The sequence below is a fragment of the Amphibalanus amphitrite genome, unplaced genomic scaffold, assembly GCF_019059575.1.
Source record: "Amphibalanus amphitrite isolate SeventyFive unplaced genomic scaffold, NRLGWU_Aamphi_draft 002049F_arrow, whole genome shotgun sequence".
Taxonomy (NCBI): Eukaryota; Metazoa; Arthropoda; class Thecostraca; order Balanomorpha; family Balanidae; genus Amphibalanus; species Amphibalanus amphitrite.
The window spans coordinates 15,532-35,720 of record NW_024883542.1 but is presented as its reverse complement, the minus strand read 5'-3'; the positions used below and the strand labels follow the sequence as shown (position 1 = coordinate 35,720).

General features: G+C 52.6%; 1 protein-coding gene across 1 annotated transcript in view; it reads right to left on the bottom strand.

The window, feature by feature from the left end:
• Window positions 1-11,096, bottom strand: part of LOC122376194 — a 31,920-nt gene extending 20,824 nt beyond the window's left edge. The window contains exons 1-2 of the mRNA XM_043355969.1: window positions 10,900-11,096; window positions 4,346-4,429 (exon numbers count right to left, since the gene is read on the bottom strand). Coding sequence (XP_043211904.1) covers window positions 4,346-4,421 — 76 coding nt within the window. The 5' untranslated portion in view covers window positions 4,422-4,429; window positions 10,900-11,096. The remainder of the gene's footprint in view (window positions 1-4,345; window positions 4,430-10,899) is intronic.
• Between the last annotated feature and the right edge of the window lie 9,093 nt (window positions 11,097-20,189).

Sequence of the window (20,189 nt, the reverse complement as noted above, 5' to 3'; positions counted from 1 at the left end):
CCAAGTGTGGTGAATTACGGACAAAGCTCTTCAAGGCATGCAATCCTTTGGTATAGAGCAGGTGGACATTTCGACGTAAACTTTTAAGTTCAGTTTATTATCGGTAAGCGTTCGTTTAATTAGTTGTTGTGGTTGTTTTCATGCTTGGCGGTAATCATGACATGCTACCTCGCTTAGTTTTTCATCAATCACCTTTTGATTGAAATCAAAATAAGAAATTCAGCATTTCCAAATGATGACGCGTGTCTGCAGCTCCATCCCTAAATGCGCAATAGCTTCCTCTCAAAATAGCATCGCTGGATGAACAGCTTTACAGCACCGGTTGGAGAGTTGGCACCACCGGATCTTTGATCTTCGTATTCTGGGCCTCCATAAATAGAATTGGCTATATCCGGCGAAAAGGTGCGCTGAGAAGAGGCGTTTTACGATATTAGGTTTGCAAACTGGCGAAGTTTTCGTTAAATGAACAGCATCCTATTTTCCAGTTACTTCTCCCAAATATATCTGGATCAAAGTTCTAATAGTTTTCCAGGCACACCTCCGGTTATTCTGTCCAGATTCTCAGACACTTCATTGACGTTCTCGGAATCGCCACCGAACTTTTCACCCCTGGGTGCTGTGAGTTCTCTTCAGACCGCCGCCGATCACCGGTGCCTGCTCCAGTCTCCCTCTGTCTCCCTCAGTCTCCCTCCGTCTCTCGGGGTCCTCTCCCCCGCAGTTTCCACCGCTCCCCAGGAGACCGCCGCGGTCGGGCCGCCGTCTCCACACCGCTCCCGATCCCACCCCAGGGAACGGGCCAGGTGTGGACTAGACAAGCCGATCTGGCCACGGAAGGAGGCAGAGCGGGTGGCGAGGGACAGAGTCGGGAGCGGTCGCCCGGGACACCTCGTTACCTGCTGGGTGTGGAGTGTCGCTGAATTATTGAAAGGAAACGAATATATGTAGAGGACTTTCCTTTGCAGAGCCATCTTTGATGCTTTTTATCTCTCGCGAATGGACAGTTGTTCAGTTTCGAACAAACTTTGTGACGGCTAATTTTCCAGCCTAAGGAGAATGGAGACGATCTCCAATCGGCCACTGCAGTCAGGCGCGGTGGAAGAGACAATCCTGGGAAACGCTTCAGCTCGGAGAGCTGGCACCGCGATCTATCTAGCGAGTCGTTTAGGAACAGTGGAGGCTCTCGATTGGCCGTTAGGCGCTGCTGGCCTGGCGTAGAGCGGAAGTCGGACGGAGGAGGCGTTGGGATCGACTGTAAGAGGATCCACCTCGGGTCACCCGGACGGTGAGAGCGGCGGGCGGTGTAATGAATGTCAACGCCGCCCATTCAAAGCAAGCGTCCCATTTACGAGATGTCAAGCTTAGAACTACTGACAAGACTACAATTGGTTTATTTTGTTTTGGTAGCTTGGTTGGAAAATGGAACATGAATGGGATGGTCTTGCATGCTCTCGCACGCTTCAGAGTATGGCAGATTTTCATTCCAATGCAGGGAAGTTAACTTTCACCGCTAGCCCGCGCCCCAGTGGCGGTCTCAGCCAACTTCGCCCTGGTGTGGGGGGGGGGGGCATATGTTACCACCCACCTCTAACTCAAAAACTAAGACGGCTAGAAAGACGCGGTAAAAAGCAGTCGATAGCTCTCAATGCGTACGTTTGAAAGTATTTCGGTCATTTTTCGCCTTAGAGCAATATTGTGGTGGTGACGGTATCACGATAGGTATGCTGCGCATGACTTTCCCAGTGATAGGCCCGCATCTGTTAAAGGTCATTAACTCGTCGCTGGTGTCTGGAAAGTTACCCGCCGACTGGAAAGTGGCTCATGTCATACCGTTGCATAAGTCTGGCTCGATGGATGACCCGTCTAACTATCGTCCGCTGTCGCTCCTGTCAACTGTTGCTAAGGTCGCTGAGAGTGTTGTTTGCGGTCAGCTGATGACTTACCTGCTCACGCACAATATTCTCTCCGAGGTGCAGCACGGCTTCCGGCCCGGCCGATCCACGGAGTCGGCGATGCTGGATACTGTCAGTTTTCTCATGGATGGTCTGGATGACGGTCTCATCGGTTCTCTCACGACCGCCGACACTAGCAAGGCTTTTGACAGTGTCCGGCATCCCCGGCTCCTGGAAAAGCTGGGCTGGTACGGCATTAGCGCGCACTGGTTCCGTGACTGGCTGAGTGACAGGTGCCAGATGGTGCGGGGTGGTGAGGAGGTGAAGCCAATCACCCACGGCGTGATACAGGGATCACTTTTGGGACCGATCTTATTTTTGCTATTTTCAAACGATCTTGCGTCCTATGTCGACTCCAAAATAGTGATGTACGCCGATGACGTTCAGTTTTTACATCTAGCATCACCGAAGCGAATTTTAGAGCTGAAGACAGATACCGAATGTACTTTAGACATTGCGAGTCATTGGTTTGTTCAAAACTGCCTAAAAATCAACCCCAAAAAGACCGAACTGTTAGTTGTAAAATCACGTAGGAGGCAGCTTGACTTTGATTTTAATGTACAGTTTGGAGATGATGTTATTCAAACTTCCGCTAGCATTAAGGTATTGGGTGTAATTGTCGACTCTGGCTTGACCTTTGAGCCACATGTGACGGAGGTGATTCGCCGATGCTACGCCACATTAGGAGGACTGTGTAAATCTTCGCGATGCTTACCGAAAGAAGTGAAGAAACTGATCGTTGAGATGCTGATCTTCCCCCACATCCGCTACTGTTTGTCGGTCTGGTCGGGCTGTGGCGTTGTTCAGCGTCGCCGCGTGCAGCGAGTTATTAATCACTGCGCACAGGTGGTTATGGGAGCGCGCCGCTCAGCACACGTGACTCCGCTGTTGGAGGAGCTCGGGTGGCCCCAGATAGACGAGCTTGTGGCGGAGAGTGACTGCGGTGTTGTTCACTACTTGGTTAACAATACCAGTGCGCCGAGGTGTCTCTCGGAGCGGCTCGAGCGCCGCAGTGACGTCTCTAGTAGGGAGACTCGTGCCACTGAGAGCGACCTGCTCCAGCTGCCGAAACCCCGCACCGAGCAGGCGCGGCGGTTCTTCCGGTACCGCGCCATTGCACGCTGGAACTCACTGGCCCTGGATGTGCGTGACAGTAAAACGTCTGCTGGGTGTCGCAGGCGCTTTAGGAGGGCGCTTTAGGCTCTTATAATGTGTGATACCACGTCATACGTGCTGTACTTTTTTTTCCTTTAACATCTTTACCATTCAGCGTATATGTATTTATGTAATTGACACTTGGACAGAATAGCCGTGAATACGGAGTTCCAAACGAAATAAATGATGATGATGATTGGGGTCACCAGAGGTCATCAAAGGCAAAAATTTGCCAATTGTCATTATATTTTTCAGAGAACATGCCGCTATCTCAGGAACTATGGTAGCTAGAAAAACGCACGGAAAAGCAATCGATAGCTTTTGAACTCTTCTTTTGAAAAGGTCATTATCAATATTGACCTCAGGTCAACGGTTTAGCCTCCAGAGGGCAAAAACTCCAAAAATAGCTGTTTTTACGAAAAGTGTTTTTTCGACAATAACTTTCGACTACAAAAAGCCACAACATTTCTATTGCCAGAATCGTGTTCCCCTCACCGAGGCGCGTCGAATGAACTATAATTTGACCTTGAAAGGTCAACTTGAAAATTTGACCTCAGGTCAAGGTCATGACCTTTACCAGAAAAGGTCATGTTGCATATCAGTCGATGCGTCTCAACAAGACAAACACAATGAGACCATCCCCAGCGTTCTATCTCTTTCCAATCGCGAGTTATTGGCAAAAAACTGTTTGTAGCCTCAAGTGACCTCGGATGACCTGTCTAGAGGCTATCAGCAAAAATGACACCTTGGTCATCACGAGTGGACTAAATCATTGTGATTCTGAAATATTTGGACTGTTCCTATGCGTACACACGGATCTAGAGGCATTTTCATTTTTCTCCATTGACTTGTAATGGAAAGGTCACGCCACTGACCTGACCTTTGGTCACGGATATAAAAAATCCGAGATATAAAAATTGTAGGCGCCCATAACAGCATGCAATCCACCAAGTTAAAAACCTTTCTGACAAACACTGCAGGCCGGACATGATTGCAAACTTTTTTTAGGCTTGGTCAGTTAACTTGACCTGGTGACCTGACCTGACATGACCTGGGGTCAAAAATTTCACACATTGTCCAAAATTGATGTACCAAAAGCTACCTCAAGCGGCGCGGCGCTACGGGCCGCGGTTTTTTATTCACACGCAAAAAACAGGGTGGTAACATATCCCCCCCCCCCCCCACTGCACTGGGGCGAAGGCTAGGGGGTCGGTGCATTTGCTTTGATATGACCGACTCACCTGTGGGATAGGTGTGGACGGTGTGGCAGGCCAGTAGAGCTACCAGCAGCGTTTGTAGACCCAACGAGTACGACATTCTGGCGGCTGAAAAGGGGGACAAAGTCAGCGAAACGAAATCGGCATTATCGATTGCGATTAGTCTAAAAATAAAACTATTAAAAGAGCTGCATTTATGGTGCCAAACTACGAACCAATTATTAGTTATTATTTACATTTGGGTGATCAAGCGGCTTTCGCCTCAGTGACCAAGTACTGGCTCATTTCTGCGCCAAATGAAGTCCAACCATGGGGTGCTGTTTGGGCAGTCAGTCAATAGTGTGTCCAAACACGGCTGCACCTTAACTGGGCCACTTTACACAGCGGGCGGCCGGTGTACTCGGAGCCATTGGAGCGCTGTTTGAACCGATCGGCGGACGGAGGTCGCAGGGGCAGGACAAAGCGCGGCTGATGGCCGCAGACAGCCAGATGACCGCGCCGGCGGCACGGAAAACAGCCGCGCCACAGCACAAAGCCAATGCTAAACAATGGGATCTAAAAGCCTCCTGCAGAGACCGACCCTCAAACAAAGGGGAAACTCGTCAGCAGAACGAGCCAGCACAATTGCTTCCGCCCATTGCTATACCCCAGCCATTATTTCGTGAAAGGATCATTCAACTGCGAACGTTCTCTTTTTAACTCTTCGAACATGTTCTTATAAATATCTACCTGCTTCATAACCAATGATAATATGTTTGTGGATTCTTGGCTTTTTATCTTATTACAAATAAGCATGCATTCTTTGCGCGGCAATTGCTCCAAATACTAACCCCATGAATAACGCTCGACAAGAAAATATTTACATAAGTAGCTATTAGCCGAGGAGATTGGTATGGGTTACACGCATCACTCTGAGCCCCGCTCCTGTCGCGGCGGAACGACGTCGTCCGTCTGTCGGCACAAAAAGGCGCATCCGATGTCGCCTCCCGGCAGCAGGCCGCGGCGGCCATTCATCCTCATCAGAGGCGGCCTGAATGCGCCCCGTGACCGGCCGAGCTGAACCCTCCGTCCCGTACTGTCCCGCGCCCCGTCTGCTGCCCACATCACCCCCGTCCCGCGTCCATACGTCACCATGGCTGCCCCCGCCCACTGGCTCTGCAGACGGACCGGCAAAAAGGCACGGAGTGCAGACGCTGCACGCAGGGAATATCATTGGCAGCTGAGCTGTGAGCGGGGAGAAAGTCCGCTCACAACACTTCCTATAAGAATGGTATAGCATAACGCATGCATCAAAATGGAACGCATCTTGCATACATGGGATGATCCGGTATTTTGCAGCCTCTGTCTAACGTACACGCTTAGATTCGCTGGCTGGCACATGTCAGTAGATAAATAGATGAAATATTTCATGAAGCGCATAAGACAGCCATTCATTTTGGAGTCAGCTTTCATGATGTCTTGATGAGCCTTTACCTTTCAATGGGATCAAAGATATTTATTTGTCTGGCCTAAGACTCCAATAAAACTAATCATTTTCTCACTATCGCTGCCACCTTTTATACACCCCTAATCCTATAGCCTTGCAGCAGCTACGAATAAAAGTCTCCTCTTATTGGTTCAGCACGGCAACTGTCTGTCTCAAATGCAAAATACCGGATTCGAGCCTACAAACACTAATAGTTGTTTGTGAAACGCTCGTGTGCGCATTTTTTCTAGTGTCTACTGTCTACACATATGGTACACTGATGTAACTATATGTTCCGCATAATATTTGCGCTGTCGTGGGCACTTGTATGCGCTGATGCGCGCATAGTTGTGTCATCACGGCGTCCACTGGTGCATGCTTGGTGTGTGCACCGTGCACGTGCAATGTGCACTGCGGCGTTCACTGTGACGGCGGAAACGGCAAACAAGGATGGGCGCCAGATGGATATAATTGTGTTTAACTGCTCGCCGGGAAATGGCTCGTCCTGTGTGCGGCCGGGGAAGTCGGAGGCGGGCAAACTGGCAGACAAACCGCGGGGCAGCTTCAGCAGCCGGGCTCTGCTGCATAGTGCTGAGGAGTGCCCTTTTGCAGAACTGCAGAAAGACTGGCTTGATGAAATGCAAAGATAACTTTAATATTGTTTTGATTATTGTTTTAGAAGGTCAAACTTAGCAACAATACAAGCCCCTGCTGGCATGATGTCTCTACCTCAGGGCACACTACGAATACAAAGGACATAAATCAATAACAGAGGGTAAAGTTTGATCATCAATAAAACGGGCCTGCTAAAAAAAAACAGCTCAGCTGTTCGGCAACAGGTCTTTGTGCATTGAAAGTCAACACAGCAGTTATTACAAAGCTCATCGTTCCTGACTAAAAACACCTGCTCTCGCAGCACAACCCCAAAACAGCGGTTTCATTTGAACAAAGCACGTCCCGCCGGTGTGCTCGCTGTCGTTTGTCAATCATTGCGTGATCACACGGACGTCCCCAGCTCCTACACACAGAAAAATATTGACACCGTTAGCGGTGTAATTGCACAGTACATATCTGAGCACTTGAGGAAAGTTAATTTAGTCCCTTCCCCGCTTAAATTACTCGCGCTTCTAAATGAACACCAGGAAGAAGGTAATAGAACACTGTTAGGAGGATTGGGTGTTTTACTACATGTAGCAAAACACCCAACCCTCCTAACAGTGTTCCATTACCTTCTTCCTGGTGTTCATTTAGAAGCGCGAGTAATTTAAGCGGGGAAGGGACTAAATTAACTTTCCACAAGTGCTCAGATATGTACTGTGCAATTACACCGCTAACGGTGTTAATATTTTTCTGTGTGTAGCCTCAACAAACCCAAGATCAATGGCCGGTTCATTGAACAAATGGCCGCGCGCCGCCGCCCATACGCCGCGCGCCCCTGTGATTGAGAGCCGTATCATAAAGAAGGGCTCGACCTCACCTACAATAAAGCACCGATTGGAGACAATCAGCCGTCGCGCTGGTGGCGGTGGCCCCGAGCACTGAAGCCTAGTGGAGCGGGGTCGGGAACACACGGCCCGCCCGCTCCGAGCGCTGTGGGACTGTGGCAGGGAGCTGGGTCCGTCTCCTCAGCTGGGAGGCGTCGAGTCGGACCCACCCGCTGATGGCTGCGGATGTGAAGCGGTCAGCCCTTCCCCGCCTGGTGGGTGTGGAATTGAGTCCACTCCTTGTCGGGCCGGTGTGTGAGTTGCGGACCCCCAGGCGCCGGTAAGTGCGAGTCGCAGCTGAATCGGCTCCCGCGCTAGTGGTTGTGCACTTGTGCAGGGTGGGAAGTGCACCACGCTGGTGGGTGGGTGTGGAACTGAGTCGGCCCCTCGCCGGGCCGGGCGGCGGCCCACGGCCTGGTGGGAGCTCTATCGACCGGGCCGCCGCGGCCTCGACCGCTCCAACCACCTGCCAGAGACAGCCCCGCGTCTGCCCGCGCGCCGATCGGCAACACTGGAAGCACTGGATCCAGCTCAAACACCCCGTGGCTGCGGACTGGCCTCCACACAACCCTCAGCGACCACCGCCTGCCCAGAACCCAGTCATCAATGAGCTGTCCCAGGCGGCGAATAGAGTTCAGCTCTGCCACCGCTGAGCCGAACGTGACCCAAGCCACCCGGGTCCGCCCCCGCCGAGCTAGCCAGCGACCTCTCGTCTATTCTGGGCCATCGGGTCAGCGTCAGACCGGGTCAGACTCAGACGTCAGACTCTGAATGGTCTCAGTTCTGTGCGGGCGGCCGGCGGCCGGCCGTGCGGCGGGTGTGAGGGCCCGGTTATCGCCGCTAAGGCGCCACTTGGTGGCCGGCTGAGGAGCTCTCGAGGACGGCTGAGGGTGCTCGGGAGGACGGAGAGACGCGGCGGGCCGGACCCAGAACGGATTGTCCGGCAGAGCGGTCGGCGAGGCGCGTGGCAGGCGCAGGGTCGTCGTACGTCACAGAGCTCCCGGCGGCGGATATCTCCACTGAGCGGGTGGGGCTATCAAAAGCCACTGCCTTTTAGCACAGAGGGCTGTGAAGAAGGCAGGGAATAGGAGAGGTTCTAAGAAATGTTGTGATGTCTTGCAGTGATGAGCAGAAGTGTCTGTGGAGCGTGCAATAGCTGTGAAACACTGCGGCTTCGGAAAGTTACGTGAGCTGCTGAAATCTGCAGTGATTACAGAGGGTCTGATATGGGCCCGTGGAGGATCGTCTCAACTCAGTGCGGCCGGCGCTGGCGCTTAGAACTCCTCAGGGAATCATCCAGCCGACAACAGCGGAGGGAGAGCCAGTCTCGGAGAGGTATGGCACGTTTCTCGCCGGGGGCATTCTCCAGGAAACCGAGACCATCAGTCGACAGACTGCCGATCGTACGCTTCACAGAGGCTTCAGCAGTTGACGGATTTATCGGAACTGACGATTGGCCGTCCTTTCAGTCTGACCTGTGTGGCATCCTAAATGTGTCGGCTCAGTCCATAACACAGAAAAACAGCCTCCAGAGTGAAATAACGCCACCCAAGAAACGAGAAAAACACGGTTTCGTCTTTTCGGGTGTTCCTCGGGATAATGTAATGAACGAGTCTGTTCCATTGTTCGGCTCTCACCCGTCACCTCAGTTTAGAGACGAAAAGACGGCACAGTCCGCTACCTCCCTGTCCTGGAGAATACATTCTATTTCCGCGAGTGTCGTGCTACTGGAGCACATTCTCAGGCCCTCCTCAATCTTCTCCAATATCCACTATTGGCGTTTGATATACGGCCACGACCATGAGGGGCCGCGCCGCGCCCGACTGGATAAGTACACCTGGCGAAATGGGATCGAGGACGCCGGCAGTTTATGGTTGGCGGACATCACCTTCACTACGGCCGACATGCGGTATTGATTGATGGACAGCGGCCGAGTAATTGGGGGCCGGCCATAAACACGTCCGATGATCCAGGGAATGCGCAGACTGCACGGCGACTGAACGAACCAGAGTACGTGCAAAGCCTTCCTGCGATCCTATCAGCACAATGAACTATCAAATAATACTTCAAAAACAACTGACCTACGTGACCTAATAGCATTGCTTTGATCAATCAACGCAGAGGTTTTCCCGATGATTCGATTTCGACCAATCACAAAAATAGCGATGACGGTCCCGTGTGAAGACCATCGGGTTTGTGTATTGTGCATGGATATGAGAGTTGGTTCTATCCTCTTAATGGATCTCAAAGCAAACTAAAGGTTATGATTAATGATCCTATCGGATATCACATGCAAAATCCATTTTGGATCTAGGAAACATGAGAACCATCTGTGTGGTAGTGGCCAGTGGGTCCCGAAATGCGCCAAAAGAAAATAGTCAGATCTATGATCCCGTCGGCTCCGAAATCAAGCTTCATGGGCTCAGATAAGAGATCCTTTTACTCAGATGAATGAACATGCACTCTTGAGAATCCAATGTTTCCAGCAAAGTCTACACAAAAAAAAACTTAAAAAGGTACACCTGACGCATTTTAGTCATCGTCATAAGTGAGGCATATTTAGAAACACACGTTTTACACATTTGATCATCCAGCAGACTCCCAATGGCTGGCAGTGTGCGGTACAAGCTGTCTTCATGGCTCACAGTGTGCGGTGCGGCAGACTTCCTCCGTGGCTCGCAGTGTGAGACAGACTGCCTCCGTGGCTCGCAGTGTGAGACAGACTGCCTCCGTGGCTCGCAGTGTGAGACAGACTGCCTCCGTGGCTGGCGGCGCTCGGTGACGAATGTGTGGCAATGTCTGCGGCACGATCCCGTGCTCTGCTCCATGGCCGTCGGTCGCCGCGGGCTGAATCTCCGATAAATCAGTGCCCCGCGTCGCGCCCGTCACTACAATCCATCACGGAGACGGTCCGCGCTCCGGCCGCGGAAACGCCCGATGGCCGCTTCCGCTCGGCAGAGTGAGTTCATCGCAGTGACCTTGGCGGCACTGAAATGAATTGATTGACCGGCGCGCGACCGGAATAGAAATCGGCCGAGCGAAGCGTCCGTTAGCCCGTCCCAGTCAGTAGTGCGCTGAAGTGCAACTATGAATGATAAATTTGTGGGACCGATTAAGGCGGTAATAATGACACATTGCATTGAGATTTACAGGTTGAATAAGATTAAGAATACCATTATAACATGCAAATTGCTTATCGTTTTCAGGCGTGGCTTTTCCAGCAACACGAATTCTACATAGGTAATATTTTTAACCCGTAAGTTGAACAGTTGCATAAAAGTTTAAAATTATCATGAATTAAGACTTGAAAATTCTTAACGTTTCTCAGATCGCCGTTAACCTTAATGCATCTTTTACATTTCGTTCTATATGATAAAGCGGAGTTAAAAGTGAAAACGTATTCAATAATATAGCTATAGAAACGGTTCATGTTGAAGGTAACCGATTCTTAAACAAATGCTATTGAAGTTAAGGCAGGCGTTAGGACAGCTACCTTAATTTTATCCATGTCGATAGAATGATAAGATTTTTTAATGCTCAATCTCAATTTCAGATAGAATATCTTTCCAATATTCTGTCATAAAGCGTGTAGCACTATTCGTAACTGTGCCCATTTTGCCATCACCCACCTGCCGCTCGGATCTGCTGCCGCGGGCGCCGCTCTGCTGCCGTGGGCGCCGCTCTGTGCCCTCCCGCACTGTCTGTCAGTCCGCGGTCCCTGCCGGTCCTGTACTGCCCCTCTGGCTGTCCGCAGCTCGCTGCACCACCGCGCGCCGCGTCCCCCGGCCCGGACCGCCGCACCTCCGACCGCTGCGACGGCTGGACACCGACTGAACAGCCGCCGGAGCCGCGCCGCTGCCGACGAGACGGCCGCACCCGCGCCCGGCCGACGCCGAAGATTTAAAACGCAGTTCACACATGACCGTCAGTCTGTCGGTGTCGGGCCCGTCACCGTCGACCTGACGGCCTGCAGCCCGTCAAACGAAAGTTGAGATTTGGTAGCTCCCATTGGCTGCCATATGTTGTGACAGAAATGGCGCACTATTTTCGAGATGGACGCAGATGGGGGAAGGGGATGGGGGAGGGTAAAGGCCGAGAAGTTAAAAATATTCTTTGAATTACAGAAATAAAATACCACGCTTTTACATTTTTATGTCAAATAATGCTGCAATTTTATTTTAATGAAAGACACATCGGTTCGCTGACTTAAATCAGGGATCGAATCTCAAGATATCGTGCCGTAATAAACACTTTCATCTCAACAAATGGATAGAAAATGATATAAACTATCTTAAAAATGCATTTGAGCTTCATGCTGCATGATAACGTTCCTTTTCCTCTTCCTCCAACACGCAGACATTCAAACCGACGGGCCCGTCACCGTCAAAAGTTGAACATTGCTGAACTTTCCAAAGCGACGGCCGTCAGGTCCGGCGCCGGCGCAGTCAGCTGTTGCCGGCCGTCAAACGCTGCCGGTTCACACATGCCCGTCGACCTGACGGCCGTCGCTCCGTCGGTTTCGGCCGTTTTGACGGTGTCGGGCCCGTCACCGGCAGACCTTACGGGCAAGTGTGAACTGCGTTTAACACGTCGTTACGGCGAGGATCGATGTGCCAGGATGGACGAGCGCCCATTTTGACGTCGGATTGCCCCCGTGCAGTGGCCGGCCGGCGGCGGAGACCGACGCACAGGTCATGGACTGCCCACTGCCCTGGCCGGTGGAGCTCCCCAGCCGCCCATCGGACTGAGGGCAGTCTTTGTGGACCGGTCACAGCTACCGCGTGAGGGATTTCACGGCGGATGCGACTGTGGAACAGCCTTCCCAGAAGGCCACGTGTGCCTCTAAGGTCTTAATGCCAGCCTCAGACCAAGGCTCAGCGGGTAGGTTCACAGAAGCTTTCAATTATACCAGCTGATGCGTGCAATGACTATCCTCCTCTTTGTGCATACTTTGCAAGGATTAGACACTCTTTCAGGCCAGCCGGGGTCGATGTGAAAGATAGGGTTGAGTAACTGTAAAATGGCTGGAACAGTGTGCATAGATGCCCGTTGCTGTCGCTGTACTTGTGTGTTATTTTAGATCTACGAAGAAGCCGCTCGGACCCAGATGAGGCATGTACCCATCAATCTAGAGAATATCGTACACCACTCACCAACCCACTAATCCGAGACATGCGCTCACGTACCGGATCCTGTCTACCTGATAGCGGCTCGGCGCACTTTTTCTCGGTTCACAGATGCCACAGAGCCTCTGGAGTGTGGGATCAGCCCCAGACACGGGTGAGCACGGTGGCGGCTCGACTCGCCACCTATTTCCGTCCAATCCATGACTGAGATCGATCGTGCTGCAGCTTTCAGTGGGGTTTATGGCCGGTGGTGGGCGCCGCGCGGTGGCCGGCCCGTGCAGCGCCGCGGCCCTGACCGCGTGTAGGGCCAGCCCGCCGCGGCAGCACCACTAATTTACAGCCGGCCAGGCCCCGGGTAATGACGGTGGTCAGACTGCGAGTTTCGGACCGACCACTCTGCTTATAGATCAAACTTGGACCGATTAATTGCGCCGGAATGGCCGATGTTGTGCGGACACTTGGCAGCACGGGACTGTTTTGGAACGGGATGGGACAAGAACGATCATCGTCGGGCCTAGTTTTCCTAACAAAGTTCACAACTCATGGAGAAATAGCCCGATAATTGCCTGAAAAGTGCCAATTGATGCTGAAATTCACGTGGCGAACATCACGAAGAATTATTGCAGGACGAGGCGAAGTCTTAAATATAAAACCCCCTTGTATTAATGGCACTCCCGCTGAGTGATGCCGCTAAAAGTTATGATGCATGTGCGCAGTTTACTGTTTCCAATATCGTGCAACACCTACCAACCTGACCGATATGGACTAAAACGGCCCCAGAAGAATCACAGCCGCCTAATTTGATCCTCGGCGAAATGCTGCCAGATTACAGACAGCGCCGTCAGTTACCGAGCTATTCGTAGTGCCTTGCCTATGTGTGGTTATGTGGGTAATTATAGCGTCGAAGCCGCTCGTAGCGCCGGCTTCTCGCAGGCGGCTGACGATCTGCCTGTGAGGTAGACTGTACCGCAGGACACAGCTGTACTGCGGGACAGTAGGTGCAGCTGGTGGCAGCGACTGCAGCGGACTCTGCGCGACTCAGCGGCTGACAGTCTGCCTGTGAGCTAGACTGTACCGCACCACACAACTGTACTGTGGGACAGCAGGTGTCTAGTCGCAGGGACTCCGTGTGTCTCATTCAATGTGCCCCAGGAAGTTTTTCAGTTTTTTTTTCTTCAGAAACTGACTGATTAGTGGGGGAGCATCTCCGAGGTCACCTACACATGATCGTTCGCTGGTCGTTTGCAAAGCGTGCCCAGATATTTAACTGGTGTGAATTAAAGCAGTGGGAAATACATTGACATTGTGTTAAGACACGGATTCCACGCGTCAGCATTTATGTAAGAACAGCGCTTCCAGCTCCATGCACATGAACATTGGTACTATAACGCCTGTCGCTTCCCATTACGGAATGTGACGACGGTAATGCGTCAGCTTATCCAGGTTAATCGTTCGCGAAATTACCTCGCAATTGTTAAGAATTAGGACGAGCTGAAACTGCCTTTGTCTCTAATTGGAAATGGCCCGTAATCGTACATCAGAATACGCGCGTGTCAAGTTCTATAGTTCGCAATAATTGCATTTTGGGATTTATTATGCATGCGAGGATTGCACCAAGAAGGCCCGACGTCCGCCCGCTCACAAATTATGAGTCACGCCCTTCCAGACTGGTAAGATGGAGCTGCCACACTTGCAATCAGGTTTAAGCTAATCGCAATCATTACATAAGGCGAGTGATATAAATGGTGAGCTAAGTGACTATATCACACAACCCTTCACCCACTCCGAAAGGCCGGCTGGTCTGATCCTAAGGAGATTGATGATAGCCCGAACACAAAGATGAATGATATCTTCGTACGGAAATTCTAATAGGTAGCAGCTCAGAGCGACAAAAAAAACTAGGGTTAACAGTGAATCTATATGCTCTAACCGATAGCCCGCGCCGGGCAGGTGCTCGACGCCAACCGCACCGGGCCGGAGGAGGTGTTTGAACACACCCTCTTTTAACTCGGCTCCTGGGCCACGTAGCGACACGCGGTAAGCAGCATCCGAAAGAGCGTAAAATCATGGAAATACTGACATCTTTTAGGTCAGGTCAACGTCAGGTTACCAGAGACACAGATAACAGTAGTACTACTGTTATCTGTACTACTGTACTACTGTTATCTGTGCCAGAGATCATCAAAGTTAAAATATTGCCTACATATTTCAACAATTTTCCGAAAAACGACGCATAACTCGGGAACCAGTAAAACTACAGCCGGCCGCGTTTATGCACACATGCCACCACATTGTGTAAAAGGTAGTCTTTGCCAAATTTCTTTGTATTTCTCGCTCACCCTCACACACCACCGTGCGGTCCCATGGCTCGGACACGACTCTCCCTCTGTCCCGTCCGACGCGCCGGCATGGCCCCGAAACTAGGACGAACGGCCGCCGGGACCGCTCCGACGCCAGATGTGCCCCTCCGTCCACACCAGAGGGGACGGGGCAGACGGCGGCCGGCCGACGCTCCCCGCGGCGCCGAGGCGACAGCCTCCAAAACCCAACTCTCACACTACACCTTCCCCTGATTCTCAAGAATCAACCACTGAAATTTTAACACAAACACGCACACAACCAGCCAAGCACTCCTAAGACATTCTCTTAAACCCTCCAGTAGTAATCAGCACGCATAATGTCCACGTACCTTCCCCAATCATTTAAGAATCTTTTTTACGTGCAGCGCCCGACATGAAGAAATGCACTTGGCCAGGCTCACCAATTTTGTCACAGAGCACAGATGCCACCAAACTACCAGCTCTCATTCAACCACTTGCCCTCTCCTGTCCATCAACGGCACACACAAAATCAACTATCGAATGCACACAAAAACCACGAGCTCACAAACAATCAGACACTCATTCTAAAAAGTCCCGGCCACTGACTCACTGCCACCACACGGCCCTCCTGTGGAATTTCCATTGCAGTGCTGGCGACTGCCACCACACGGCCCTCCTGTGGAATTTCCAGTGCAGTGCCGGCGACTGCCACCACACGGCCCTCCTGTGGAATTTTAAGTGCAGTCCCGGCAACTGCCACCACACGGCCCTCCTGTGGAATTTTCAGTGCAGTCCCGGCAACTGCCACCACCTCCACAGCCCACCGGCTGCCACCACCTCCACAGCCCACCGGCTGTCACTCCCACAGCCCCACCGGCTGTCACTTCCACAGCTCCACCGGCTGCCAATCCCATGCAGCCCCACCGGCTGTTACTCCCACAGCCCCACCGGCTGTTACTCCCACAGCCCCACCGGCTGCCGCTCCTCCACAGCCCAACCGGCTGTCACCTTCACCGCTGCGAGCATCACTCGCCAGCGCACTAACTGCGAGCATCACTCGCCAACACGTTCACTGCGAGCACCACTCGCCATCACCCTCACTGCGAGCATCACTCGCCAGCGCACTCACTGCGAGCATCACTCGCCAGCACCCTCACTACGAGCATCACTCGCCAGAGCATTGCACGGAGCGCGACCCAGCCGTTCAGTGTCCAGTTAGTCCAGCGGCACTAGGTTCTTCTGCCGGTCGCAGTCCACCTCGCCGTATCTGCCGGTCCTCCGGACTGTATATGGGCCAGTCCAGCAGCAGCCACCGGGACAGACGAGGTGACGGGCGGGGTCCACGGCAGACGCCACGGCTCCTGGGCGACCCCTGCTTCTCACTGCCTCGACAGCTCCGTTGCAAGTCGTTGCAAGCGGTGCCGATCACTGCCGCGTCACTGCACCATCGCTCTCTTCAGGCATGTTGCCGAAATAGCTTGTAAAAGGTAGTCTTTGCCAAATTTCTTTGTATTTCTCGCTCACCCTCACACACCACCGTGCGGTCCCATGGCTCGGACACGACTCTCCCTCTGTCCCGTCCGACGCGCCGGCATGGCCCCGAAACTAGGACGAACGGCCGCCGGGACCGCTCCGACACCAGATGTGCCCCTCCGTCCACACCAGAGGGGACGGGGCAGACGGCGGCCGGCCGACGCTCCCCGCGGCGCCGAGGCGACAGCCTCCAAAACCCAACTCTCACACTACACATTGTCCCCATTCCGCGTCCGTCCGCCCCACCCTGCTCCCGGCCACGCCGTAGATTCCATATTGATCCCTCTCAAACGGCGACCCGCAACCGGAGCCAAAACAAGCGAGCTCGCCCAACAACAGAGTCCGTCCGCCGCCCCGTCTGACCGCGGTCGGCCATCGAGCGGCGCCTGTTTTCGTCTCGGCCGCGGCCCGCTGACCGACGGACGCACACCGGGCCGCACCTTCGCACCGCGGAGCGTCGGCTCGGCGCGGCACTTCCGTCAGTCCGTGTGTTCGTTCTCAGCTCCTCCGGCAGTATCTGTCAGCGATCGGAGGGCGCGCGTCCCGTGTGACGACACACCGAGCTCGTCCCGGCCGGGTGCCGCCCGCTCGACGACAGACCCTGTGACAAATGGACAGGCCATTTGCAGAGGAGACGTGGCCGTGGGAGCGGCCGGGTGTCCGCCCGACGGCTTCCGGCTCCCACTGGTGACGTCGTCACTTTCTTTGGTGACGACACCGAGCGCCAGTGACCTCGGAGACGTGTCCGGGGTGACAGAGAGGTCACCGGAGATGCCCGAATGGCTCGTGACGATTGAGGTGGTCACACAGTGAAGTCAAACAGATGCATGCCTTGTATGGGGAAAGAAAATGCGTATTGTAGGAAACTGCATTCCGCAGCAGCTCAGTCACTTTAATTTTTAATTCAGCCGTCATATTTTATTATTTGAAGTAAAAAGACCGACAATGAACGGTTCCGGACGCAGTTCAATCGAAGTCCCTTACAAAAGTTTGGTGGCAAAAGTGTGTAGCTGGCCATGACGGCTTTGTGCTTTTGTGAAAGTCAGCAGTGCACGTCAATCGCTCCGTCTTTCAGTCTTGAAACTATCCAACGTTGGCCGTCGAATTTCAGCTGACTCTTTCCAGATCACTGCGTGATCACAATAACATTCCAAGGCACCAATGGATACTGTACCCAAATTGTGACATTTGTGTCTGCTGGCGCTTTGAAACAAACACCGACCAAACTACATACAAAACAGGGCTCCATTTTCATTTCAGTTCAATTTCAAATGCTGAACTGCTTGCCTGCACTGCACGCTTTTAATCATAGCCTTTAAATTACTTGCGTTATCTCAACTGCACATGTCTACTATCTGTCCCCGTGTCATCCGTCAGACACCATCTATGACAGTCGCACCTGAAATGACGTTCGATGTCATAGATACTCGCTTATAGTCACCAATATTCAGCAGTAAATAAGGTCAGCTCGGAGTAGCTCTGCTGCCCGTGACAGCACCCTGCTCGCTCGCGGCGTCCCCGCTCCTCACACACCTCTCGGTCGAGCGACGTTCGACTGACAATCGATCGGAAACCAGTCCCCGACCAGAGCGTGTGATATCACCCCGTCACGCCACAGGGAAAAAGGCCCGGCGCGCCCCCCACTTTTAATGGGCGATAGCAATCTTTGGAACTGCTCACTCTACCGACCATAATGCATGGATGGAATGGGCTCAATAGTCTAAAGCGGTACCTAATTTCCTTCGGTCCATTTGGTGCGGCTGAATTTACCTGCACGCCCGAACATAAGTCTGGCAGAGTTATAGGCTCTCTTATCAGAGCGGGTCGGGACCTAATAGCCGCGGTTTTTAAGGCCACTTTGATGGTATTGAGATAAACGGTCCAGCGACATCGACGGGTCGGAAAGTCATCACAACTTGTCACCGGCAGTTGCGGGAAAACAGCATAACCGCTGCAGCCCGAGTGCGGTGAGGTATTGGAGGGGCTCGACGATTGAACTACTACGAGATCCTGTCCCGGAAACCCAATTAGTCGGTCGATCGTGCCCCGATTGCAATGTTTGACCCAATATCGGGATCACGGCGCTGGTCCCTCACGCTACGTGCATCATGCTATCCAATGGCGAGGCACTGCAGGCAGCCGGAGCAGTTTTCTTCAGCAGTGAACACAGTGGATGTGCATAGCACGTCACCTGAGCGGGTAAAATCACGATAACCAATGGTCGTCAAACACTGTCGCTGCTACCTACTTTTTATGCATCTTGATCATGGGACTTGTAGTTATGGGACTTCACACAAGTTGGCGTCAATTCTTTTAATTGTGCTCTGTTAAATGTGGTATAACGAATCCTTGCCGTTTGTATTTACACACATACGTTTTTACAGCACGACTTTGTTGACCAATGACCAGCGACTCCGACAAATCGTCTGCCCCACCGCGTCACTCTGTCCACGCCTCAGCCGCGCCGCCATTGCCGCCACTGCCGCCGCTGTCGTCGCCGGCAGCACCCTCTCGCCGGCGGTAATGAGGCGGGCTCCATCACTGGACTCGATCCGTCCCCGGGCGCGCTGTCTCCAGCGACCCGCCCGTCTCCTGGCGCGCTGTCTCCAGAGATCGTCCCGTCTCCTGGCGCGCTGTCTCCAGAGACCGTCCCGTCTCCTGGCGTCCGGCGGTGAGCGATCTGCGCGGCCGCCCGGCAGGGCCGATAGGCCAAATTGGTGCCGCTAATGAAGGCAGCAAGGTCGAGAGTCGGCCGCGCCGCCGGACGTCCTCTCCGCTACGGCGACCGTTAAAAAGTCATCGGTCTTGCTATATGGCCGTCCGCACGACCGGGCTTCTTTGGCCCGCCGTTCTCCAATGCCGCTGATCGGGCCATTTCGGTATAAACCAACATATGGCTCAGCGGGAATGATTTTAAGCTCCGATAGGTTGCAAATTTAACAAGGCTGGGCTGCTTGTTCAAGCAGTTATAAACTTTAGTTCATTGATAAGTGTGCATTCTATTTTTCAGAATAAGCAATAAGCCTTATAAGAAAAATATTTTGAAAAAAAAAATACATATTAATAACCATCCACCCAAGTACGGAAAAGATCGAGTGATAAATGCATAGAATTATTTGATTATTATTCCCATTTATCAAATAATTGATTCTATTTGAAACAAATGGAATTGAGAAGCTCTATTAAGTTTCGAAATCTAGATAGCACAAAACCAGAGACGAGAAGGCTCGTGTCGGCTGGCAGCTGGCTCCGTCGCTACGTGCGGCTCTGATTGCCAGTGCCCTAACTAGGCGGTAATTTTCACGCCAGGTCGGCCAATTCAGGCCGTCATTAATCAGTGCTGCATAGCTAATAGTTTGTTTACACCGCTGGGGCCGACTCCGTTCCGCCGTCTGCGGAACTTCCTGTCGACGGCGCGCCGTAATTGCCGCCAGGAGTCGGTATAATCGCCGCGCGAATCGCCCTGTCTTTGTGGCCCCGCCCCGGTCGTCAGAACAACGTCCAACAGTCGACAACAAACAGGGAGCGGCTCTCTCCGAGCGACTCCGACAGTTGCGAGTTGGGGCGCGGCGGCATTGTGACCCGCCGAGCCGAAACGCCAGCCAGAGTTGGGCCGAGACGGTTCGGCGCAGTTGGGAAAGTCTCGGAGAGTTCAACAGTGCACCTTCAATGGGTCCTGTCAGGTTACAAAGAACCGACGGCACTTGAATTGAGAGCCTTCGTATCCTATATAATCTATTTATAAGATCGGTTGGTTCTGATTTTCCCTACGATGTCACTCATGCGTTGGGAATTATACAGATATCTTACCAGGAAAGCCACCTTCCTATGAACAGCCAATACCGGAGCGCAATATTGAACTCGAGGAACCCAGTATAATCAAATGCAAATCATACCAATCACCCGCCCCTTTCTGATACAGGCGTGCCGTCATGCCGG